At 44.3% G+C, this 25,501-nt stretch overlaps 1 protein-coding gene across 4 annotated transcripts in view; it reads left to right on the forward strand.

Annotated features, from left to right (window-relative positions):
• The window catches only part of ETV6 (ETS variant transcription factor 6), a 251,169-nt gene that overhangs the window by 84,310 nt on the left and 141,358 nt on the right, over positions 1-25,501 (forward strand). Inside the window, exon 2 of one of the 4 annotated variants that reach the window (XM_007076316.3) lies at positions 13,485-13,611. The exons of 2 other annotated variants lie outside the window; for them this stretch is intronic. In XM_007076316.3, the coding sequence (XP_007076378.1) occupies positions 13,485-13,611 (127 nt within the window). Of the gene's footprint in view, positions 1-13,481; positions 13,612-25,501 lie in introns of all 4 variants that reach the window. One more of the 4 variants, XM_007076315.3, reaches the window with a different exon arrangement.

Genomic DNA, 25,501 nt, shown 5'->3' on the forward strand with positions numbered 1-25,501 from the left:
GAATTCTTAATTTATTTAATTTTAAAATGCACTTGATTTTTGTTAAAAATCTTTTAAAGTGTGTTCGGAACAGCTTGGATATGTGAATTTACCTTTTCAACTGTAGATTTTGTATAATCTAAATACAGATCAAGTATTTTCCATGAAAATTTGGTGTCTATTTGAACTGTAATATAAACTAGGTTCCAAAGACCTAGTATGGAAAAAAAAAGAATGTATCTCAATAACTTTATTGATTTATATGTTGAAAGAGTATTTTGGCTACATTGGGTTAAATGTAATATATTATTTAAATTAATTGTACATGTCCCTTTTTAAAATGTGACTGCTAGAAAAACGTTGAATTACACACATAGCTCGCATTGTATTTCTGCTGAACAGTGCTGGTCTAGATAATGTCTTATTGGGTCCATTGGAAGTATTATGAGGACTTTTTTAGGGAAAGTTGCTAGACTTCCAAAGTTAGAGATTCGTTTTTCCCTATTGTGTTAAACTCTGCTTTTTTAGATGGATGGGTTCATGACAAGGGAGGGTTGGAAAATAGGTTTTGGTTAAGAGTAAGTTAATTGAGAAGATAGTTTTGCTCCTGGTAATTAGGATGATTTTCAAATGCATTTTCACCCACTTGGAAACCACTGATTGTCATGAAAACAAAGCACATTGGTGCTTTGTCATTTGTGTCTGTTCGGACCCTGCTCCTTTTCTTCAGGCAGAAATCTTGGTGATTGTCAGCAGAGATTTGATTTGCTCCTGGCAAGGAACCTAAAGAAATATAACTAAAGGGGAAGTCTGTAGCATTAAAGGAAATATTTAGCCCTTTGCTAACTCCCGTTTGAACCCTACCAGCTCCCAGTGGTTTTCAGAGTCCCTATTTCAACTTCTTTGTTTAAACTTTCCAGATCTTCCTATTTATAGATTTCAGTTGTTGGCAGCTCATGTTCGAGGCGTTGTTGACACCAGTGGTGAGGCCTGACTGGTGGCGATGCTGTAGGCTGCTTTCACAGCTTGGTTTGCAAGTCGCTTTCTAAAGATGCAAAGAGAATTACTATCCGCTGTAGTAGTTTCAACACCTGAGTGAATTTCAGATGACAAAGTCACATCCTTGCCACGCTGCTCCCACTGTTTCAGAATTGTAGTTTGCTTACAAGGAAGAAGAGATAAAATACTAATGACATCAAGATGCTTGGCGACTTGAAAATTTTGTTTCATAGGAAGAACTGAAGTTTCCAGTGACTTCTTTTAAATCAAGGAGTGAATAAATAATTCTGCTAGATTCTTAAGTAAGCTACCCTTCCCCATAAGGGCCACTTTATACCCAGACTTTATCACGATGACCAAGCGTTTAAAAAACATTATAGGCAAAAGTAACTCTGGAGAAAGATGGCATCCTCGGTCTCTGGACCTGCCAGAGGAGTTGCGGGATCCATTCAAGGATCTCGTTAGCCCTTCAGCCTCCATTCCTACATCCGTGGAGTAGGTTTTGTGCTCGTTCTGGTGACATGAGTCCTGGGAGTGTTAAGAGGATACAGCAGCCTGTAATTGAAGGGCTTTTGGTAATAGAAGGGTATCTTGGTAAAAGGCCTTAGCAAGCTCAAGATTTCTGCTAGTTTAGGGTTCTAAGATTTTATTAAGAAGTCAGCTGCTTGGAGTTCAAGCTGCTTCTTCAAATTATAATAAGTTGATAGTTTGTGTGCAAAAGTAAAGACCTACCCACTGGAAGCAAGGTTACTTTTGGGGGGCGGGGTGGAAGTAAAGCCCACTCAGCCCTTTAGAATGGTACAAATGTAGCCCTGAGCACCGTGTTGGGGATCCTGCCCCTCACCGAGGGAAAAAGCTGTCCAGTCTCCAGGCTACTTGATTCGGTTTCATTCTGAGCAAGAAAGGGGTCCAGGACCTGAGCATATGAAGGCAGACCCTTCTGGGTGGGAGAGGAAGAAGGGAGGGAAGGCCAGAAGTGGAATGGGTTTTCGTTCATTCTTGCTTTTCCTTCATCCACCTTGTCTTGCTCCTGTTAGACTTAAAAAAGTGCTGAGAATGCAGGTTCCATGTGGAGCTGCAGAGAGTGAAGCAGGGCTTCCTGCTGGTGGGTTTGGGGAGGGGGTAACTCTAAGGGCAGTGGGGAGAGAAGAGGAACCCCTGCAGGCACACCTGTCTGGGCCACTGGTTCCTATGTAGGTCAGGTAGTCCTCATTCAGGAAATTCCTGTATTACACCCATCATCTCCATTGTATGGATCATTCAGGAACTTCCTGTATTACACCGATCATCTCTCCATCGTATGGTTCAAGGCAGAACAATAACAATTTACTCAGGAGGGAAGGACAATTAGCGAATTGGTTAAGAAGGTTTCTAAAAAACTCTTGTGACAGATAATCCGTTAACATGTGTCTTGATTTACTGTATTGACTTCTGTCTTGATTTAAGATAGTGATTCTCAGCCTGACTATTGGAATCACATGGGCGGAGCTTTAAAGCTACCGATACCTGGCCGATTTACTTGGATAGTGGAATTTTTTTCTTCTTAGAGCTGCTCCAGATGGTTCTCCTGTGCAGCCAAGATTCAGAATACCTGATTTAGAATGTGTGTTTCCTCAACTGTTAACTGATCCCGAGTCCCTGAAGTATGTGGAAATTCAAGCCTATTTTTCAAATACTGGGGCGAACTAACAATTGTAATGAAGGCATGGATCTTACTAAAATAAATTGCTAGTTAGCCTTCACAACAGGGCTACAAGGGTGTAGCACAGGAGTTTCCTTATTTCAAGCTGTGTCATATTCTGATAATCACTGTTGTCATCGTGCAAACACACACAGGAATCAGTTGTCAGAAACAAAACTTCTTTCTACCACCCGTGGCCTCAGAGAAGGAGAAGATGCCTTTTCTGCGTTCCTGTCGGGAGTTTTGTGTCTAAGAATCAGGGAATTTCTAAGGTTTTTGATAAGCGTAGGTAGTATAGGTAGAAGATAGTTGCCACGATGGTTATTACTTCTGGAAAAGTTTGTCTGAAAGAGGAAATTCAGGTGTGTGACCTTGGTCATCGGTGTTCAAGGTTGTTCGTATGTTACTTTTTAGAGGTGTAGAGGTTGGGCGGGGCAAGAAGATAAATTCTGCTCTGATTCGTCAGTCAGTCCTTTAGTGAGGTCATGTCAATCTTGTCTTGGTTTAAGTTAATTTCTCATTTTACAACATAAAGACAGGTTTAATTCTTAAAGATGTTTAAACATTTTTTTTTTAACGTTTATTTATTTTTGAGAGACAGGGAGAGACAGAGCATGAGCCAGGGAGGGGCAGAGAGAGGGGGAGACACAGAATCCGAAGCAGGCTGCAGGCTCCGAGCTGTCAGCACAGAGCCCGACACGGGGCTCGAACCCATGAACCGTGAGATCATGACCTGAGCCGAAGCTGGACGCTTAACCGACTGAGCCACCCAGGAGCCCCAAGGCAGGTTTAATTCTTAAAGCACACACTGGAAGTAGTGCTTTATTTGGGTCTTTTCAAATTCCATGTCATAATAAAGGCTTGTGTTTATAGGCAGCCTTTGTTTGAAGAAACTCATAATAATTTACAAGCTTCATCTCATTTATCTTTAAAATAATGTTATGTGACAGTAAAGGTTGGGTATCGGTATATGCCAGTTTCTCAGACAGCAACGCTGTGGAGAGGCTGACTTCTTTCTTTCACACTGCTTTTTAAGTGTGGCGTTCTTATGTGGGTCTACTGAAATTATTTTGACAGTAAACATTTTCCAGAGATACAAATCTTTTCCAGATCTAATTTGCGCTTATGACCCTAGGTATACAGTTTACAGGGCTTTTTCTCTTGCTATGTATTCCTCCGCCTGAGGCAGCCCGGGAGTGATCTGATATAGGTAGAGCAAGGGAATTTGTTCAATTTGGCCATGGTCGTGGCTGTAACCCAGCCCTCCACCTTGCAGAGTGAGCCCCAGTGGGGTGGGGGTGTCTCCTGGTTCACCGAAAATGGACTGGATCCAGTTAGGAACTTGCAGGGCTTCCTGCAAAACGCTTCCTTGGGGCTGCCCTTTTAGAGACTTTATTCAGTTTTATTTAGCATCTCTCTTTGGATTAGTCTCATTTGAAGGAGAATGTAAATCTTGCCTCTGGGATCAAATCTTTAGATCCTACTATTTCTTCTGGTAAAAAAAAAAAAGAAAAAGAAAAAGAAAAAAAAAAGCCTTTTTAGTTTTAAAGGAGGTCTGAATTGCCTCCTCTGTAACCACCTCCAGCGAACAGCTGGGGCTGTGGGTTCAAGCCATAGCTTCTCTTTCTCTCTCTGCCTTCCTTTTACAAGACTTCCAGGATACAGCCGTTCAAGAAAGAGGTGAAGAGGAGCAAAGCCCAGAGTGATGCTGTAACAGAAAGAAGAAAGCTGCGTGGGGGAGGGGTGAAGGGTTTATGAAGCAGGAAGCGGCAGGTGGAAGGGGAGGAGGAACAAATGGATAATGCACCGGTTTGAAGCAACAACCTGAGCATTAACCATTTATTCTGCCGCTTCTGCCTCTGGGCTCTGCGGAAGCCTGACCCTCGATCTTTCTCTGCCCAGGTCTCAAGGTCCCACGATGACCCCAGGGGACTTAGCTCCCACCCCAGGGGGGGCACTGTGAGTACTGTAGGAGAGCGGTCACATGGCAGGTGGAACATGCCTGGAAGGTATCTCTCCTCTGGGGGGAGAAATTGAGAAGCTCTCTCTAATGGCGCCCTTGATACAACTAAATAGCAACTCTCTCAGTTCATTACTCGTTAGCCCCAGGCAGGGACACCGCATCCCGGCTAATTGTAATAGCCAAATCATTAAGGGGAATGGCATTAATGGAGGAGAAAGCATCTAATCAAGAGCTGAACTTGGCCACTTTGTTGTGCCCAGGATATAAGCTGCTGTGAATTTAAGCACCTAGTTCTTCTGCTATTAGAATTAGTTAGGAAGAAAGGATTTAGTGACCCTCTTTCAAAAGGTGGTTCAAAAAGCTTAGGGGCGTTTCTGGGTAAATCCAACAGGAAGACTTTATTTTTCCCAGAGATTTTATTTATACCTGCTGGTTGTGTATAAATAGTCACACCCCCTTTCTTACACTGAAGCGACCCACTATCAGTAGGACATGCCCTGTCACGGGGTTTCTAGGAGCGATGATGTATGTTGGCAAGTTTACCTAATCTCTGCTTAGAGCGAAAGCAGTCATCTCCATCAAAACAGGGATTAGGGGTATAGTCAGGGCCATGGAGCTCCCACGTTAATTTCCCCATCCAGGTCAAAAGCTCGTGACCTCATCTGCATCAGCCCTGGGTTCCAGCCAGGTGAGCTGAGTACCCTTCAAGCATAGACCTCCCTGGAAACCACAACCTGGCATGAAAAGGAATCACAGCTTGAGATCCTGCTTACGAGTCATGTCAGAAATACTTAAGAAATTCAGGGGGGAAAAAAAAGAAAAGAAAAATTGATACCATCTCAGGTTGGAGAGGATCTTAATTAAAATGTTTTAAAATTAGAACAATAAATCTATCTGAGTCCCCCCCCCCCCCGACCCCCACCAACCACCACTGGTGCTTGTCTTTAAAGGGCTTGCTCCTAGCTCTAGACATTAGTGCTTTTCCTGATAATATTTGGTAGAAGCCTTGAACCCTGTGAGGGATTTCTGATGGCGAGAGGAGGGGATTGTAGTGTTCAGGCTTCGTTTGGATCCGTTCCGCCCTCACTGTAATTAACAAGCTCTGACTTACCAGAAGATCAAAGATCCTGGAGTCAGAAGGCATCTTCACGTTCTACTTGAGTTCCTTCCCAGTTTAGGAACCCCATTTAGAGTGACTTTGGAGCCTCAGCTTCAACAGGCTTGAGGGAGAACAGTATACCACATACATATTTTTAGCGCGTGGGTATATGCTGCTGGCTGGGCCCTCCGAGGTGCTGAGGAGAGGCTTTCTCTCTTCCTTACACTAGTCCTTCCCGTATTTGAAGACATCTAGGAGAATCCTGTAGCTCTTTTCTTCCCCACAGGCTCCATATATCCTTAGTGCCTTTACCCATGCCTCATTTGAGAGAATGGAGTCTGCTATCTTCAGGCCGCTGGAGGAGCCTCATTGGACTGTGTCCACTGTGGTTTCTGGAGGCAGACTCTGCTCCTTCTCGGTATACAGATATTCTCACTGCAGGCGTGAATAACATGTTGGCAGGGCCTTTCCTCCTCACTGCTCCTGGGTGTCTCACCTGTACATTTAGACTTGTTGCTCCTGGATGAACGGAAAGCCATTGAGTAAGGGAAATGTTTTTCTCTTGTTATTAAAGAAAATGTTAGAGATAAAAGTAACATTTTTTTAAAACATTTTTTAATGTTGATTTATTTTTGAGAGAGAGAGAGGGAAAGAGAGAGTTGGGCGGGGGCAGAGAGAGGGGGAGGCAAAAAATCCAAAGCAGGCTCAAGGCTCTGAGCTGTCAACACAGAGCCTGATGTGGGGCTTGAACCCATGAGCTGTGAGATCATGACCTGAGCTGAAGTTGGACGCTTAACTGACTAGCCACCCAGGTGCCCCAAAAGTAACATATTTTTACTCAAAAATTACCTCAGGTGAGATTTCTATACCACATGAAGTCATCATATGCACAAGTAATTGATCGTATGCCCCGGTGGCCTTGCTGATTGTGTCCTACAGGTAATAATACCTGTCCTTGGATGAATTCTAATGGCTGCCCCTACTCAGAGGTCATTCCAGGAGAACTTCTCTCATACATCGTATTTAGTCCCTTCCTCAGCTAAATGAGTTTATGCCCTCCATCTGTGCTCCCAATAAGATAAGCATTAGGCTTAAGAAAGTTGGCACCCTGGCTTAGGTGACTCTGTTGAGTGACCTTCAGGAACCCCATGCAATTCTGTGAGGAGCAAGGGCACAAAGGAATGAAATATTCCAAAGCCGCAATGATTCTATACAAGCTTGGACTTATCTTTTGGGATTCCCCATAAATTCTGAAGCCACCGTTGATGGGCAGTGCTCCTTAAATGTAATATCTTATTTCTCCTCATGAGCTGGGAACTTGAACGGCTTGCTTAACCCCTGCGATCTTCAGGTCAGATTCCTCATGTGGAATGGAGATGATCGTGCCCTCCTTGCAGGGTTATTGTGAGTCTGAAATAAACTGAAGCTTTCATGGGAAGCACATTCCAAGTGTTCCCTGAATGCTAGCTCCCTTTCCTGATGGTTGCAGTGAATATCTTCCAGCTGAGATTGGCACATATGTTCTGAGGGGTGTTAAGTATTTATTCTGTAAAGTGATACTGAATTTTAAATGTTGGGACCATCTTGGAAATTCTAGGACTTATGGTGGCAGAATTCATAATGCCTAGTACAGGCGCTGGGTCTTAGTGGACCCTAGAGGGATGATGAAGTATTTCATAATAACCATAGGGAGAAAAATACCCTAATGACCTTTTACAGCAATATTAGACTACAGGGCCTATCGCTCACACTTCTTTTTTATTTATCTTGCTGTCCACCGAGAACATAGTTCTGGGTAAAAGGAAAGCTTACAATGTTTTGACTATATTGTGTCTGATTGACAGACATGGATGCTGTCTTCTGATTTTAGGCCGGGAAGGTGAGGAAAGGGGCTGTTTCAGGTGGAAATACACAGGAATCTGCGTATTTCAGGTCTCGAACCCCTCTTCTCAAATGTCCAAAGGAAGAGCCCTCCTTAGACCAGTAAAGCCAGGCTCCCAGGAAGATCTCCCCGTCAGTATGTGTGTGGTTCGTCGGGCACACGCTCCCTCACCCCTTTCCAAGGGCTGAATGGGCATCTGGGTGACAAGAAAGGAGGGGGGCCAAGCGCATAGTTCCACCTATTCTAATTTGCACAGAGTAGTCCCATTACCCACCCACCTCTGAAACTACCGCAAGTGTGTTAAAAGCCAAAGACCAGTTGGGCTGTACAAATCTAATGGCACTTAGAGGGTGCTCAGGAGAGGAGCTGGACGCTAAGAGGAAGGCTAAGAGGAAGGCCCGCTCAGGCTGTTGGTACAGATGTCTTCTGGAACCTCGATGGGATGGAAAGAGAGCATCACAACTTCACAGCTGGGGTTTGATGGAGCTGGATTTCTACTTCAGAGTTGATGCTTGAATACCTCAGATCCCAAGGTATATCTCAGATCCTAAGGTATACTGCTTCTTTCTGGGGAAATGCCAAAAATGTCATGGCCTGCGGCTCTCAGTGCAGTGTATATCTAGAAAAGAAGACTGGCGTTTGCATCTTTTCCCGGGTTCTTGAAGTTGACCTGGCTGAATTTTGGGGTGGACAAAATATTCAATATAGTTTTTCCTTTAAAATTTTTTTAATATTTATTTATTTTTAATATTTTTTAATATTTTATTTTTATATTTATATTTTATATTTATACTATTATAAATATTATATTTATATAATTTTTTATATTTATATAAAAATTTTAAATATTTATTATATATTTTAATATTTTATTTTTATATTTATATATTTATATTATAAATATTATATTAATTTTTATTTTTATATTTTATTTTTAATATTTTTTATTTTTTAAATATTTATTTATTTATTTTTGAGAGAGTGAAAGAGACAGTGCGAGCAGGGGAGGGGCAGAGATAGAGAGGGAGATACAGAATCCAAAGCAGGCTCCAGGCTCTGAGCTGTTAGCATAGAACCCGATGCGAGGCTTGAACTCACAGACTGCGAGATCATGACCTGAGCCAAAGTTGGACACTTAACCCACTGAGCCACCCAGGCGCCCCTTCAGTGTAGTTTTTCAAGTGAAAGGAATTGGCATTCGAGAGTGTGTTCGTTCGGGTTCTTGTGCGTGTCTGTTTGTATCCCCGGCACCAAAAACCTCAAAAACTGTGCAGCTCCAATTTCTGTCTTGTTCAGGTTTTGGGTGATGTATATAGATCTCGCCTGTTAATGAAAGCTTATTTAATGTAAGCTATAGCCACTGCCTTGAATCATTTCACAGCCAGAGGAGTGTACTTAAATAATTGTGTGTTCAGACTTCAGTTTAGTGAATCTCAGTAAATAACTTCCCACTGGAGACATTTCTTCCCTTCAGTCTCTAGAAGACAAACTGTAGTACAAGCATCAGCTTTCCCAGGCAGCTTTCCCAAAAACCTGCAGGGTGAAAAAGAGATCCTTCCCTCAAAATAGGGAATATTACCAGGTGCCCACCGTATCTCGGGTGCCTGTTGTTTTCCATTGTCTGAGTTGCCAGTTAGAGTGCAGGGAAGGGACATCAAAGTGCAACAGGACGAAAAGGGCAGCTGTAGAATTTTTACCACATTTCCCGGCGAAATGGTCACCACTCTGTTTCCATGACACTCTTCCTCCTGAGAACCTGACCCGGGCTTCAGAAACCATCCTTGGGGTAATCTGGCATTCATAATGGGGATGGGGGCTATTTGGGGAAACACTTCCTAAATCGGGGACATCTCAGCCTTAGAGGAATCTGTAAAATTACCGGTAAACCATCTCTTTGCAAGTACAACCAAACTTTGTTTCTATTCTTCTCAATTCCAGAAACGCTTTATCTTTATTTCCAGAAAGTTAATATTTAATTAGCAACAGGCTCTAAGTGTGTCAACCTTCAGCCTCTTTAAAGAACTAATGGTGTGAAAACAAATGTATAAATGCATCAGGGGGATCCCTGTGATTTATAGAAGCTCTACATTGAATAATTTTGAAAAGGGAAGACTTTTCTGGTAATAAGAAGATTCATTTTTTTGACTTTTCTGTAGTATGCAGCCATGGTAGGGGGTGGTTAGGGGAGGGGAGAGGGGAGGAGAAATACCATTCTACGGAGCATAAAATGTTTAAGCTTATTTTACGTGATAGTCACACGTTCCCTAAGCACTTGATTTGAAAATGAGCAGAATCCAATGGGTACCCTTCATTGGCCCTTCATGGTTTGGGGAGGAAGGAGGACAGGGAATAGACCTCATTTTGGTTTTGGTAGTTAAATGCTTCCAGCAACCTTACTCCATATTCCATTTAAATTAAAAGAAAAAAAAAAGAAGAAAAAGAAGAAAAGAAAAGCTTTCTATAATGGTTGGTGAAATTTACATTTCATCCCTTGCCTAAAACTATTTTTAGCCTTCTTTCTCTTTTCAGAGCTTTGTGCTGCCCCCTGCCCCCCCTTAGGTTTTACAATTGGTCTTAGAAATGGCAGTGCTTCCCTTTTGTTTCTGCAGGTTGGTTTGATAGGTTGTGTCTGCACATTTGAGAGCAGCACGTTTTCTTTATTTTTTTTTAGCATCTAAACAATAATGTAACCACATCACGGCCTTTTCAGTCACATCGTTGACCTCCGTCAACATGAATGCATTAATGTTGCATTCATTTTATCCCGTACAACACTTGAATGCATTAATATCACTGTCTGTAGCATTTTAATTTAATTAGAGCAGTGGTTATAATCCTCTTGGGAAAAATCGTTATCCCCTCTGTAATGTTAAAATAAAACACCTCTGGTTTTCACCCGACTGACAATTTGCTTTTGAGGTGACTGAGCTCTCTACATGTGTACTCCCCTTCTCTTTGTTGGGGTCGGACCACAGAAGCAGTTGTGAGGATAAAGAGGTTTCTTTTATTTGAGAAATTGGATGTTAGTCTCCTTAAGCCTCTCGGTCTAGATGTCTCCGTCTGAGATAGTGGTGTTTGTTTCCTATTTCTAATTGCTGATAGTCTGCTGGTTATGCCTTGTAGAGGTTAAGTGTATGGTTATAGGAATAGATGAAAAAATATGAACCATGTGAATTGCCCTAGAAATTAACAAAAAGAGAGATAAAGCCTGCAGTGTGAGATTTCCAGGTGTGTGTTTCATTCTGTTAGGAAAGGAGCCCACATACTGGGCAATGTCCTTTCTTGGGTCCCTTCAGGGCTCTACTGGCTGCTGAACTCAGGGTCAGGGTAGGTGTATAATGGCTGCTAGCAAAATGCTCAAGGCCCTAGAAGTGCATTTTGCTGCAACCCCCCTCTTGGTCAATACCCTCTCCCGCTGCTGGCAGGTATCTTCGTTCAATCTTTTAAAAAGAGCTTCCCGTCCCAAGCTTAGGGTGTTGCAATATTGCTGAGTAGAAACCGTCGTCTGGAATGAGAATCTAGAAGCTGTCTCCGTCTAGAATTGTTTGGACGTGGGGGTGTTATAAAATCCCAGGGCAAACACTGAAGTGTGGCTTTTCAGTATAGCAGTAAGGACAGGCAACCACTCAGATGCACGCACACACACACCGGGGGCTGCCTCTTGAGAAGGTACAACGGTGATAATTTAGCAAATCAAAATATATACACTTGAAAGGTGATACCTAGCTTGACTCATATCAGTAGGCTAGCACTAGATTTCCCAAGAAACCAAGTAAAATCTGCTCTGAGGCCTGGTTTTCTCCCCTTTTTGACTTTGATGGGTTTGGTGAGGGGTGAGGGAGCTGGGATGACGTGGCCTCTCACTCACAGGGACCAGTTGCAGGATCTGGTGAGTTTCTCCTTGCTTTAAGAGATAGTCATCGTGTTATGAAATGCTGTCTTCCTTTTTTTTCTCGCACTCGTGCCATGCCATTTGAAAACTCTTTGGCTGCACAATGTTTTCTTCATCAACAGTTTCACTTCTGCAAAAACCCTAACAAAACAAAGCTATTTCTGGGAATAAATTTAACGGCAGATAAGATATCTAGACATATATTGGGACTGTTTTTTTTTTTTTTTTTGAGGGTTGAAGTGTGTTAAACTAGAAAAACAGACTGCGTTTAAAATGTTTAAAAAGCCTATCTCTCTTTGAAAACCCCCTAAACAGATTGTATGTTTCCCAAAGGTGTGTTTATGTCTTTGACTCTTTCACCCCTTGAACCCCAAACTAAACACCAAAAGTTATAACTCATCCTTAAGCTAGAGTTGCTCAAAATATGCATGATGGTTGGTAAAGTTCAATAAAAGTGAAGTTGAAGGTTTTGCCTCTGGGTGACCTTTCACAGGACATCATGATTGATACAGAAATGAAATCTAGGGTGTATACGCCTGCCTTTAATTAAGAAATTCACCAGGAAACTTTAGGATGTATGTTTAAACGGAAATACTGCAAGTGCCCTTTTTGCTGGTAGAGGATGCCTCAGGGAAGGTATAGCAATTCCATTCGGAAATTACAGAAATATGTATATATTCATTTAAAATTGAAACTTCCTACCACAACCACCAAACTTTCCAGGCTCTGAGCAGAAGAAAAGCTTTAATTTGGTTATACAGCCAGGGGGACTCCCCTGCTTCCCTTTTGCACATTTGATGAAGTATAAAATGTTAGAGAACTGTCTTTCCAAAACATAAACACCCACTTTGCTTTATTTTCATCTGCAATTTTTCTTTTGCTCCTGATTCTTGTTTTCATAATGGCATCTTCCTGATCTTTCCCCCAAACTTATTTTTGGACCTTGTATGTCCCACTTTGCTTTGCCCAGTTGAACCACAGAAACGAATGGAAGTTATGTTTATTTATGTATGGACTTTAAGTCAAAGTAGTTGGTATATAGATTTGAGATGCAAATTGTACTGCTCGTCTAGCTGAACATGATAGTTGGTTCCTTGTCATTATTTGCTGTTTTAATTTGAAGCTAGTAATAATCCTTCTCATCCCAGCCAGTTGTTTTAATTGATCTAACAAACACTGCCTGTTTGAATTTAAACAGTGGGTCTGCAGTTGTCAGTTGAATTAAGTACCTTCAATTAAACAGCACTTTCCTTAAATGCAGACAATTCTTGAATGAGCTCTGAAATACTTGAGAAGGAAAGAAGCATGTGTCTAAGATGGAAAATGAAGGGACAAGGAGATACTGTTAATGTTGCAGATAGTTCCCTGCTATGAAGGAAAAAAACATTGGATATTTTTGGTTTCTAATGAGATAGGTAGGCCATAGAAAAATCTTGTTTGTAGATTTATTAACTAAATCTGGAGTTTACAAGCCATCACTTTGAGCTCACCTCTCATTGGATCTGAGTACAGAATCATATTTGCATTAGGAACCGGGGATATTGCCAGAGAAGAGGAAACGTGGTTTTAATGTATGGGTGACATTAATTATGTGACTTGGACAAGTAATTTTTGACAGTAGTCTTTAAAGCCATTCTCTTGGACATACGGTTTCATTTCCTCCGCCTTGTCTCCCCTCTTGACTTGAACAAACCTCTAGTACAGAGGGGAGGGGAAACGGACACCCATTGACCTGAGTCCAAAGGAGAAGCCTGTGTTAAGCCTTTCCACAACCTTGTTACAAACCCCAAATGCTGGGGATCTGGAAGACAACTGAAGTGTCTGGAAAGGGGGCGAGCGGGAATGATGTGAAGCCTGGTTGGCCAGTGCTCAGATGCCCCCTCTCCCTTTTGCCCCCCACCCCGCGCGCTGTTTTCACACCTAAGTCAGTTCCAAGCTTTCATTGTCTTCTTCCCCCTCCCCTCTTCCTGCCCTTCTTGTTAACAGCAGGAACGAATTTCATATACACCTCCCGAGAGCCCGGTGCCGAGTTACGCGTCCTCGACTCCGCTTCATGTTCCAGTGCCCCGAGCGCTCAGGATGGAGGACGACTCGATCCGCCTGCCCGCGCACCTGCGTGAGTGTTGGCGCGCATGCGCGCGGGGGTGGGAGGGAGGACAGACCGCCCTAGGGCCAGAAGGACAGACTGACTGAGAGGGGAGTGGTTGCCTGCGCGGGGACGGGGCTTCAGGCAGGAGATTGGCAAGCTCTGAGATGGGTGGCACTCCTGATGTCCACCGTGAGAAGCTGCTTCGCGGTCTTTTACCCCTCTCCCCCCGCATTGATGGCTTCGAAAAGCTTGAGACTCCTGTCCCTTGTTGACACGTTACCCCCAAATCTGGAAGTGTGCACCATGTAGCAAGGTCAACTACATCTCCTAAGAGGCAAAGTGAACGTTTTTGGAAAGTTTGCTTCTCTTCCTGAGTTCACCCGTAACTCCTCTAGGATTTTCGTAGGCCCCAAATTTTGGGCAGTTTCTGAGTCAGACTCCCTCCCTGCTTTGCTTTTAGGCTGTGTGCTCTTCCTTTCTTTACAGGGAGGGCCTTCCCGCCATTTTTTTTCCTTTTTTTTTTTTTTTTTTGTTTCATGTTGGCTGCTTTTCTTTCCTTCGTTTTACTACCCAGATAGGGCCTCTCACTCCCGTCCTTTCTTTTGCTCCCCTCTCCTGCTTCTCTTGTGCCTGCATTGCCTTCACGGCCGCAGTCTTTGTGGTCCTTCCACCTCTCTCTCTCTCAGGTCACCTCTGCCCCTTGCCTCTACCAGCTCCCTATCTGTAGCTTGGCAGAGTATCGGCACCAACACACTTGTGCTGTTGGGGCCAGTCTCCAAAGCAGCCGACACCTGTCATTTCCTTTTTGTCTTCCTTTCCTGTGCTGTCACCCAGCCTCTAGATGATACAGTGTGATGGGGCAGCTGGGGAGAATGAGTCACCTGATTCCCACCCTGATCACAGTGTCCAAGAAAATGCCAGGTTTCCTGGCTTGACTATTGCCCTGAGGGCTCAAGTCCAGGTTGTAGGAAGCACGGGGGGTCACCTTGGCCCTTCCCTAGCTGATGCCTCAGACTTCCGTGGTGGCACGCACGGTTGTGCTTGCCATCTCTTTCTGGCATGGTAACGCTCCCCGGGATGTTCGCCTCCTCTCATCCCGTCTCTCCTCAGAAGCCAGAAGGTTGCTTGCTGAAAGTGGAGAACAAAAGGAGACAGAGGATGCAGGCTTCTCTTCCCTCTCCCTGTGATAATTCAGGGAATCAGGTGACTGTGTTGCTGGGAAATCCTGGGGGAATATTGCTGGCTTATTCCTTCTCCTCCGGTGAGGACGCTTGCCGGGCTTCTGGTGAGGACTTGAGGGCCGTGAGAATCCGTCCCCTCCTCCGGCTTGCCGTGTCCGACGGTATTTACAAAGTCGCTACGAGTCACAGGCAGGACATTCCAGCTTCGCTTGGGCAAGGAGGTAAAGGGCACAGTTGCACGCTACCGTCTTCTCCACAAGATGAGATGCGGACTGTAGAGGTGCCCGGGTCACGACTGCAGGCACCATTGTCCCTGGTAAACTGGAATGTTGTGGCACCAGTAGAGTAGACAGGACTGGAAAAGGAACCACAGTCAGGGAATAACATCTTTTCCTCCGGAAGCTGTCTGGTGGCCAGTAGTATATTCGCTTCGGGAACATTCGCTTCCACGTCGAACATGGTCATGCCTTGCAGAACACTCTTACCATCTAATCTCATTTGTTTATTTATTCAACACCGTGCTGCACCAAACACTCTCCTGGATGCCAGGGATACAGAAATCAACGAAGCAGACCAAACTCCTTGCCCTTTGAGAGCTTCACGTCTGGTACAGAGGGAAAAAAAAAAAAAAAAATGTGTGAGTCCTCGTCCCAAACAGGCTGAAGTTTCTTTCATAGCTTTTCATCCCTTGGCTTTGAGACATCTGCCCCAAGAAGGCCCCAACTCTTGGTTCACCTCTGGATGCCTTTGCTCTTGTAAGCTCTTTTACCACACGGGGCTCTCGCCCCACAAGTAGTAACCATGGCAAAACCAGCTAAGACACACACCGAACCGGAGGATCTTAATTCTTAACTAGTTCTGCTGTTAAAACGAGCTGTTGGAATGTGAGTCAGGCATGATAATACCCAGTTCTGCCATACAAGATGGTGATGGGACAAGAGACGGTTTCCTGGCCCTCTTACCTTTAACATATCATGATCTCACTGAAGGACTCTTTCTCCGCACTTGGACCTGTCTCTTCCATGCCAACGCTGTTCTGGAGTAGACGGTTTCCTCACAGGCCACGACTGGGCCACTCCCTGTGCCTAGCACACAATTGTAATAGCTAATATTTGTCATAGGATAACCCTGGACCAGGCACTGTGTGAAGTGCTTTATGTAAATTATTTTATTTAATTCCTCCCAGCAGCACTTGTAAGGTAGATCTTCTTTTTCTACCCATGTCAGACATAAGGAATTTAGGGATTAGAGAATTTACGTTAACCTGCCAAAGTCACACAGTTAGTAAGAGAGAGAGTCAGGATTCAAACTCAGTTCTGTCTGACCCCAGAGCCAGGCTCTTACCTGTTGTGCCACTATGTAAGTGTGTTCAATACATAGTTTTTGCAGAGATGGATGAATTCGGGCTTGACACTTAGCCAGGATTCACCCGTGTGGCTGTAGTGGCCAGAATGGTTTATGGCTGGAATCTTCTAACCGGTCAGTGAATTGTTGAATAGTTTGCTTATCTCCCTCGGATGGGTGGATGGAGGGATGGATGGATCCCCACATAGATTATCACATCTAGGATTATCATATCTAGGATTGTAGCATATGACTGCTGACTTTAGGATATAATCAGTTGATAGAATATGGATTCAGGTCAGGGCAATGCCTTCTGTCTGGCAGCCTGACTCTAGAAACCTTCTGGGTAATCTGCATGAGCCCTGTTGGTTCCGACATCTGGAATGAATCCTGTGCAAATGGAGGTTCCCAGGCTTTTGTTGTTTGTCCTCAGCTGGGGCTTTCCACATGAGTCTGAGCCGCCTGCCCCACTCTCCTGTTCCAGGATTCGGCTGCCCATTGAGCTGTTTGAGAAAGCTCTCATGTAGCCCCTAGGATGGTTGAGGCTGTGCTGTATACTGGAAGATGCATCCCAGCTGGGTTTCCAAACCTAAAAGAAAATAAATATTCTAGCAAGGGAATTGGGTTATTGCTGTTTTAATCTGGGATTCCAGACAATTCCCAATGGAATGCTCATGGAAAGTACGGGGAAGAATCTGGAAGCCAAGACAGCAGCAGGACATTTATGGTATTGCTAGGTTGAAAGCATTTTTAGCTGCTTGTTTTAAAGAGATACTCACCAGACTGGTATGCGTCAAAGTAGCTTCTTTTCACCATTTGTCCTCATTGATCTGCAGAAAAACCTTCTCTCTTAACTCTTTCTTTTTCTCTTTCCATTCTGCAGTCAAAATATAGCCTTTCCTGGTTGGAGGGAAAGTAGGGGTGATAATGTTTAAGATTCTCATACTGAGGGTTTCTCACCATTTTGTTCTGCAAAGGCAGAGCTATATGCCCAAACGGAAGGCGTGTGACAAATTAGCAAGCGATTGAGAAGTAGAAAGTAATGCCTTCTACTGGCCTGTGATAAAAACAAATGGTAAATGGAGCAAAGTGTTAAGTGGTGATTAAAGAGGGCTTGATAGGGCCAGGTGGGGTACTCTGGGCCTAGGAAAGGAGGTGAGCGAAGGGGAGAAGGGCCAGCCCCATGCTGTCCTGGTCTGGCCTCCTCACTGCCCACATGTGCAGGCTGGTACCTGCCAACACAGGTTCCTGGAACCACCCTGTTCTACTAGGAGAGCAAACACAAGGATGTTTATTGAGAAGATAGAAAGGGCTTCTTTCCCCCTCCACCCCACCCCCCTTCCACAGAGGATACTGACTTAGTTTTTAAGCTTGAGGGTAGAAGAGCTGAAATACAACAATTGTAACAGGTTGGGTGAAAGACACAAAGTTCTACTCCTTAAAGGGAGTCTAAGCCTCTTAAGGTTCCTTGAAAACACAAAAAGGATCGAAGGCCCCCCAGAGTAGCTGGAGGAGCTCACTCTTGACTCTCTAAGCAGTGAAGGCCGTGGCCTCATTCTCACCAGGGGCCTCCTGTTGTGAGGGCGAGACTTTGTCTCATTTGTCTGCCCGAAGACCGCCTTTCTCTAAGTGCCTGGGGGGAGTGTGGGTGTTGAGGGGGCAGCCAGAGGTGCCTCATGAGGTGGTGCCCACCCTGTGAACCTCTCAGCCTCAAACAGTGATGCTGGGGGCTGCCCATCTGATTCCAGGAAAGTATGCTTCAGATCTGTCAGCAGAATTTAAATCACTACATGTCTTTTCTTTCCTTTAAATTCCTTTTTACATGATCATTTTGGATTTAGTTGATAGAATCCCATCTGATCACAGGTTGACATGATGCTCTTTGCCCAAAGACCTTGCAAAATTTTGCAGGGCCAGGTGGGCCTTCTAAAATCCCTGCGAACTGGTATTTAAAAGTCGGAACCGAGGACTCATTCATCATTTTTAATAGGGTTACGGTTTATGATGCTGTGGGTTAATAAATAGCCATAATAGCCGCTCAGAGTTTTCTAGAATCGGAACACCAGAAATAGTCCCTTGGCTCTACTTCCTTTCCTTGTGAATCTTTCAAAATTCTTACATTACTACTCCTACTTGTGTGTGTTTAATAATTTAATTTAATGCCTTCCTTTGGAAACGTTACCTCGCTGCTCACCCACTTGGTGATTTTGCCTTCTCAGCAGAGTAACTGAGTTGAAGACAGTCACATGGCGAGCAAGGCTATATTAGAACCGGGATAGTGAAAAGAGATGCACTGCCTCTCTTTTCTAATTAGCTGGAGCAACCCACAATTTTATATGCTTGCAAGTTAATTTTGTTCCCTAAGAAGACACAAAAATGAGAATTAAATGGAATCGTGGCTAGTATTTTATATTGTTATGAGCCACAGCGTGTGCTCGTATATGTTATCTCATTTAATCATGTACCAGCCTTTGAGATAGGTGTTACGGATTCTGTTTTATTGATGGGATGACTGTGGTTCAGGAGGTCCACCGAATTGTCCAGATTCACACAAGGCTGTGAGGAGCCGAATGTGATGTCCACCTTGGAAGTCATCAGTTAGGCTTCTTAGGAGAACACAGAATGACGGAGTCTTGTGGACATGAAAATACAGGCACCTCTGACTGTTGGAGTCTGGGTGGCCCTGGGCGCGGGGGACTGGGAGCACTTGGGCTCTGGTAATGCACTTGACCATTAATTTGCACTGAACCTCAACACGTCGGCTTCCACCAGGAACCAGAGGCTGTTACTGTGAATAATTCACTCCTGTCTTGCCCACCCATCTCTACTGTTCCTCCCTCCTCCCTCTCTTGTGAGCGCATGTTGACGTTCAGTTTCTGTCTGCAACAGAGCTGCCCGTGAAGGCCTCAGAGGGCCAGCTCCAGGAGTGGGGCCCAACCACATTCCCACATTCCCTGGCATTTCACCAGGAATGGCCTCCTGGGAACAGGTCTCACTGCGTTTTTGGTGTTTCCAAAGGAAAGGGCATGGTAATAGAAAGGACGTGGGTTCAAGTCAAGAAAGAACTGAGTGGGCTTGGATTCCAGGGCTCCCTCTCTCTGTTAGAGATGATTTAGCCTATAACTCAAATTTCTAAGATACCTACTCATGAGAGTTTCCTGTAAGGATCAGAGCTAACTCACGGGGAGCACCTACCATGGTGCCCGGCAAACAGTGGCCAGTAACTCACAAGAACTCTGTTTCAGTTCCCAAAGCTGGTAAATAGCCTGTTTAGGAGGTGGCTTCCTCATTTTTAAGGGCAAAGAGAAGCATGTATGTCCTTGTTTGTTTCACTAAAGAGAGGGCCTAGAGTTCTGTCTGTATAGCATCGGGACCGATTTTCCATCAGTCACACTGGAAACCAGCTTTCTTTTCTAACGTCTCTAGGATTTCCAGGAGCTCAGTTCCACTCTCGGGCACTTTCCTACCCAAACCCTATCTGCACGTCTGTCTGGAATGGTTTTTCTTCACTGGCCTTGCCCAAATCTGTAGGTCTCCTTCCGCGGCCTGTCCTACCCTTCTTCTAAAACCCAGCAAGTCCTCCCGTGTCCTTTGCCGTTATCAGTATTCCAAAAATGGCCTCTCCTCACGCAGCTGCCTGTGACGTGTTGTGACATCACCAGCAGAGTTGAGGCAAGGACACCGGGAAGATTTAATTCTCAGTCAGAATCTGACAAAGCGATAATGACTCCCAACAAAGATGGCCAGCCACCAGCATTTTGTATCTTGTCCTCCGCCCCCCACCCTCCAAGCCTTCTTTTGGGTGCCTTCACCATTCACATTCAAATGCTTAAAGGCTTTCTCCTTTTCCAGCAGCACGTGAGGCTGTATCAGGGCCCTGCTTAGCTCTTTCAAACAGCTTGAAGAGAAAAAACAGCCCACAACCGAACAGCCAGGATGCTTTGGAAGGGAAATTTCCTTTTTGGGCTCGCTGTCTGAAAGAATTTCCGATGCAGGCAGACGTTAATTCCTAGCTCCATGCTTCCTGATAAGGAAGCAGCTTCAATAAATGCAGCTATTTATAGATGTCTTTTTTAAAAAAAAAAAAAATATATAACCAGAGGTCTATTGACCTTTTCTTTCACTTTGCATTTCATGCCGTGCGCTCCTTGTACATTTAAGGCAGTTCCTCCAGCAGAAGCTCTGACAAAATGCCTGTGATCCCGGGGGGATGGGGAAGGGAGGGCTTTCTCTGTCTTTGGAATTCTGAAGTTGATGTTTGGCAGTCGTTGGCAATTGGTGGTCCCTACTTGGTCCTGTGGGCTATTTGTGTGAACCCAGAGATGCCCAGCACTGTTCTAGGCCCCATATTGAAAGAGTATGACAGACAAAGTGAGACAGCCATTTAAACTTAAGAGCCGATGAGAACCAGTCAGTTCTCTGAGTAGAGACTTGAACAGTGGGAAATAAATGATATTCCCATTTCTTCTGTCTCCTCTCAACTGTCTCCCCTGGGATTTTCCAACCATTAGTATCTCTGCGGTCTCTCTCTTGGCATATTAGGGCCCCTGTCCATTAAGGTCCATGGCCAACTTCATCTGTTGCTACATAATCCTTGCTGACCGGCATGATGAAGATTCAGTGTGAGGTTGGCTTGAAATAGCTTCCCTAGGTTTCTCCTCACGTCCTCTCCATTATCACAAAGCACGGATTGGGTTGAATCTATACAAATAGGATAAAGTCTCCATTCTCAAATAAAAGATATATTCTCCCATTTTGCTTTATGCCTAAGTTAAATCTTATCAGTGGCTTAGACGCTTGGAACTTCTGACAGGAGTGGCTTTGACCTCCTCATCTTTATGTTTTTCCAGAGGTGAAAGTTACCAGGGGACCTTCGATGTTACTGATTTCCCTGTTGCCATAGGAGGATTCTGGTTCAGTTGCCTGAACCGTCCATGTGTCTTCTGGGGGTTCTTTCTTCTTGTCCCTTCTGAAGGCAGGTAGAGTAGGATTTTAGAGATATAAACTGTCCCTGTCTCTGGCCACATGCTGACTGTAAATTCCCAAGAATAATTAGTTACCCTGCCCTGATCGTTACTGCTTCCGTCTTGGGTAGGTGGATTAAACTCCATTCCTTTGAAATTAGACTCTATTTCTGTTTCCTCTAGATCATGGATAGAAATAGCCTCAAATGGAGCTCCAAGATTTCAGTAATAGAAATGCAGATTGCAGATATAGGTACTGGAGAAAGAGCTGTGGATGTGTGGCGGATGCCGATTAGATGCTTGAAAGGAAAAGTCTAACTGGTGCAGGGCTGTGCGGGGAATACTTGATTTCACCAATTCGCTGGGGCTGAATTCTCTACTCTGGGGATGGGGGCATTAGCTAAAGCGGTTCACTGAGGATGGGGAAGGTTTGCAACAATCAAGAGGAAAACCAAAAGGGACCTAGGTGAGTCTTGAAGGGTATGGAATAGTACTGTCTTAAGAAAAATTACGGGCGTATCAGGCAGTCTATGTAGCTCCACTTTAGAAGTAACAGTATTAGGACTTACTTACTGTTTGTTTTCTAGGAGTGGCTTATCTTGACAAATGCGTGTCTTTTTCTTGTTGTCATACCCCACTTGCCCACTTTGCCAGAACTGTGCTGCTTCCTAGGAGCCATTCTGAGGTCAACTGTATACAAGATGCCACCCTAGGGAGGCCTGGGTGGCTCAGTCAGTTGAGCATCCGACTTCGGCTCAGGTCATGATCTCGCAGTCCGGGAGTTCGAGCTCCGTGTCGGGCTCTGTGCTGACAGCTCAGAGCCTGGAGCCTGCTTCGGATTCTGTGTCTCCCTCTCTCTCTGTCCCTCCCCTGCTCACACTCTGTCTCTCTCTCAAAAATAAATAAACATTAAAAAATTTTTTTTTAAAAAGGATGCCACTCGAAAGAAATCTCTGTTGCAATAATATGCAGAATAAATAATCATCGTCACTGCCGTTTATTGAGCACTTTCTGTGTGCCAAGACCTTTACATAAATTATCCTGAATAATCTCTAACACTGGAAGGTAGATACTGTGTTTGTGTCTGTATCTGTATCTGAGGCTCAGAGTGGTAAATCACTGGATGAGGTCACACAGAGAGAAGGTGAAGGAGCCATGATTTGAGTCCAGATTGAATCCCCAAATTTAGGCTTTTTGTCACTTTGCTGTGTTGCTTCTTCATTAGGAACTGATAGAAGTCGTGATTAGAGGCTGTTGGTTGGCAGGAGAAAATCCAAGCAAACAGGTTGCTGGCTTTTTTTTTTTAATTTAAGCAAAATTTTTATAAACGATAGACAAGGAAGGCCAGAGGGGTAAATGAGTGACACAAACTAAATTACCTTGTGAATATAGAGGAAGAAAAAATTTTCAAATTCAATCCTCTATGCAAACTGTTATTTGTAGCGTATTTTCAGGTACCTGTATAAATTCTGGAGTGTTAGAAATAAAATTAAATAAAGTAAAAGAATCATGTTGTCCACAATGTTCCTTCTTTGAAAAAGAGATATCTATCCCAGATGACTGTTAAACAGCAAGAAAGATGCTGTGCTGGAACGGAGATTGTATTACTGGGTTCAGGAATGAAAGCATTTCACTTCCTAATACTTTATGTTAGTCTGACATGCTTCAGAAAAATTGTCTGACATTTTGGTGCCTCAGTTTACCAACATGCCCTATGTTCCAGGAAATTCTGCTGCAGGGTAATAGAGAGCAGGGAGCACATTTGTTGGGCTTGATCCTCTGAGCGTTGGCCCCGGCGTGCTGGCTGGTGGGGTCATGCCAGACAATCCGTTCTCTCTGCCAGTGTGAGTGTGGTAGCTTCCTCATATGAAAAGCAAAGTAGCCTGAGTGCAGGATTTTGCTGGTCCTTCACAGCTCAAACATTTTATGTGTTCTAATTCCAGAAGAGAACTAAGAAGGGATATGGGCAGTGGAGCATCATCTATAAATGCTAAGCATCATGGTCATTCACTTGATCTCAGTGCTCAACATCAAATTTTGGTTCGGATGGTGGTGTTTCAAGGATACAGGAGATTATCCTCTACTTTCGCCGTGATTGTTTTGTGAGGACGCCCTCGCACAAGGAAATATGGCAGTTCAACACCTGACGCTGTTGGATGCTTCCCTGATGATTGAGATCAGGTATGGGCGCAGTTCCTCGGCCTTCCAGATTTTCTGAAGGCTGTTGCGTCCACTCACACCTTACACTGGGTCCCAAGAACCTTCTCTCTGATCTCAGGCCTGCTTCCTAATTCTCGTAGACCTGAGAAGTATCTGTGAGTTGGCTCTTTTCCCAGGGCATTGCGCACAGGTGTGGCTTCTGGTAACTACCCCTTGACCCCAGCTGCATGACTTGTGGGAATCCCCTCTGCACCTCAAGGCATGGTTGCCTTTCCTGTAACCTGTAAAAATGACAATGTGTATGTTTCTCCCTCTGTCGATGTCCACTGGGTTTCCAGCTTTACAAAGCCAGCTGATCTATCTGCATGGATAGGGCCACCATATCCTCCTTCAGCCACCCCCATAGCAGATGCACAATTAATACTGCATTAATTAATTATAAGGGGGGGGGGAAGCACAGTTGGCAAGGGAATGAAGGCTTTCAGCTTCTAAAGTGAGGCTTTGATGCTGAGCTTTAAAGTACATTTCCATCCGCCCCAGCCAGCAAAGAGAATCTGTGACACTCCTACCGTCCCATGGGCATGAAAACTCACACCCAAGAAACTATTTCTAAATAGGGGCCCTGAACTAGTTACTCAAATCATCTGCTTGTTGCCTCAGGCCGTGAAAAAGGGGCGTAGGATTAGGGAGAAAAGAATTGCCCAGAGCAGCCGTGATTCGCAAACAAAGCTGATGCGTGGTTTTCTTTTGCCTCCTCAAGTAGCTCTCAGGTCACCAACACCAGGAACTCATTGTAGAGAAACAAATGTGAGCAGATGACTTGTTGCCAACCCTCTTGAGGAAATAAAATTACTCTTTCTTCTTCCCCCTCCTAGGCCTCGCTTGAGGAAGTAGCCCAACGGCAGTTGCAAGTTCACAAACCTGTTATTCTGATGGGCTGGAAGGTTCCTCTGTCTTGGGCATATTTTCCTACTACAAGTGAACCAAGTGGGGGGAGAAAACGCTTTCCTTTCCTTTTCATTCTAATTTCTTCCACACCATCGTTCTCATGGTTCTGCCTCCCACACTTACTCTTTTCACTTCTTGGTGCAAGGTGGTGGGGAAGCCGCCTCCCAAAATCCCCGCCCTAGACAGATAGTTCTCTTTTCCCTGTTTACAACCCTGCGTCCAGCGTGTTGTGGGGCACCCTCGCTGCCCTTACAGTTTGGCCAGCAATCGCATATTCACACAGATATCCGGGATTTTATTCAAAGGTCTTTTCGAAACACAGAAGCAGAACTTCCCTGAGAGAGAGATTCCTCACCTGAGAGCTGTGGGTGTTGATAACGTCCTTTTAAACTACTCTTTAATTCTCTGATCATGCTGAGGGGAACTTCAGAGACCCGCAAAAATCCACACAGATGTAGAATTTGTTTGGACCTTGTCAAAGGAAAAAAATTTTTTTTTCTTTCAATTCTTGGGCAAAGAAGAATTTCACTTCAGATGAATCTAAATGAGTGTGTGTGTGTGTGTGTGTGTGTGTGTGTGTGTTTCGTTCATACTGTTTCATAGCTGTAACTCCGGATAGCTGCTTGACAGAGCTTCTGTGATGATTCCTGTTACTCACAGTGATCCAGGGAAAGAACTTGACGAAACACAACTGGGTTTTGTAGCACTGGCATCGTACATTTAGCTGTGTAGCCGTCTCCCATCTTGTGCTTTCTCACTTGCTAAAGGAGTGTTGAGATTCAGAGAGTTTTCTGAACTTTTACTGTCCAGAAAGCACTACTCTAGAGCTAGGACAGAGGGTTTGTAAGTTGTTTGTGAACAGGGCCAGTGTTGACAGTGTTATGCTTCGGCAGGGTATGTGGTCACCCAGTTACGGTGATTTAAGAGCATCCTGAACTTAAATCTCTCCCACGATAAACCACCATGATGTCTGAAGTTCCATTGTTAAGATACATTCCTTTTGGATTGGGCATTATTTCTACCTAGCTTTACTTTTTAATGGTAAATTGTTAGGATAGCAGCTAGTACCTTGGAGAGAGATAACTAATACCTTAAGTCCCTGATATCTTAATGAAAGTGAGTTTATCAAATCTCTTGAATCTTTTAAAATAGAAGACCGATGGCCAGCATGGACAGAGTCAAGGGAGGGAGTAGAGTCGGGAAAAACTCCATAATTTTGCCTGGGACTGGCCTTCTCCATGGAGAAGACTGACGTAAAATTAGATGGAAAATCCAGGCCCCTTGATTCAGACACAACATTGTGAAGCTGGACCTCTGAGA

This window comes from Panthera tigris, chromosome B4 (assembly GCF_018350195.1).
Source record: "Panthera tigris isolate Pti1 chromosome B4, P.tigris_Pti1_mat1.1, whole genome shotgun sequence".
Taxonomy (NCBI): Eukaryota; Metazoa; Chordata; class Mammalia; order Carnivora; family Felidae; genus Panthera; species Panthera tigris.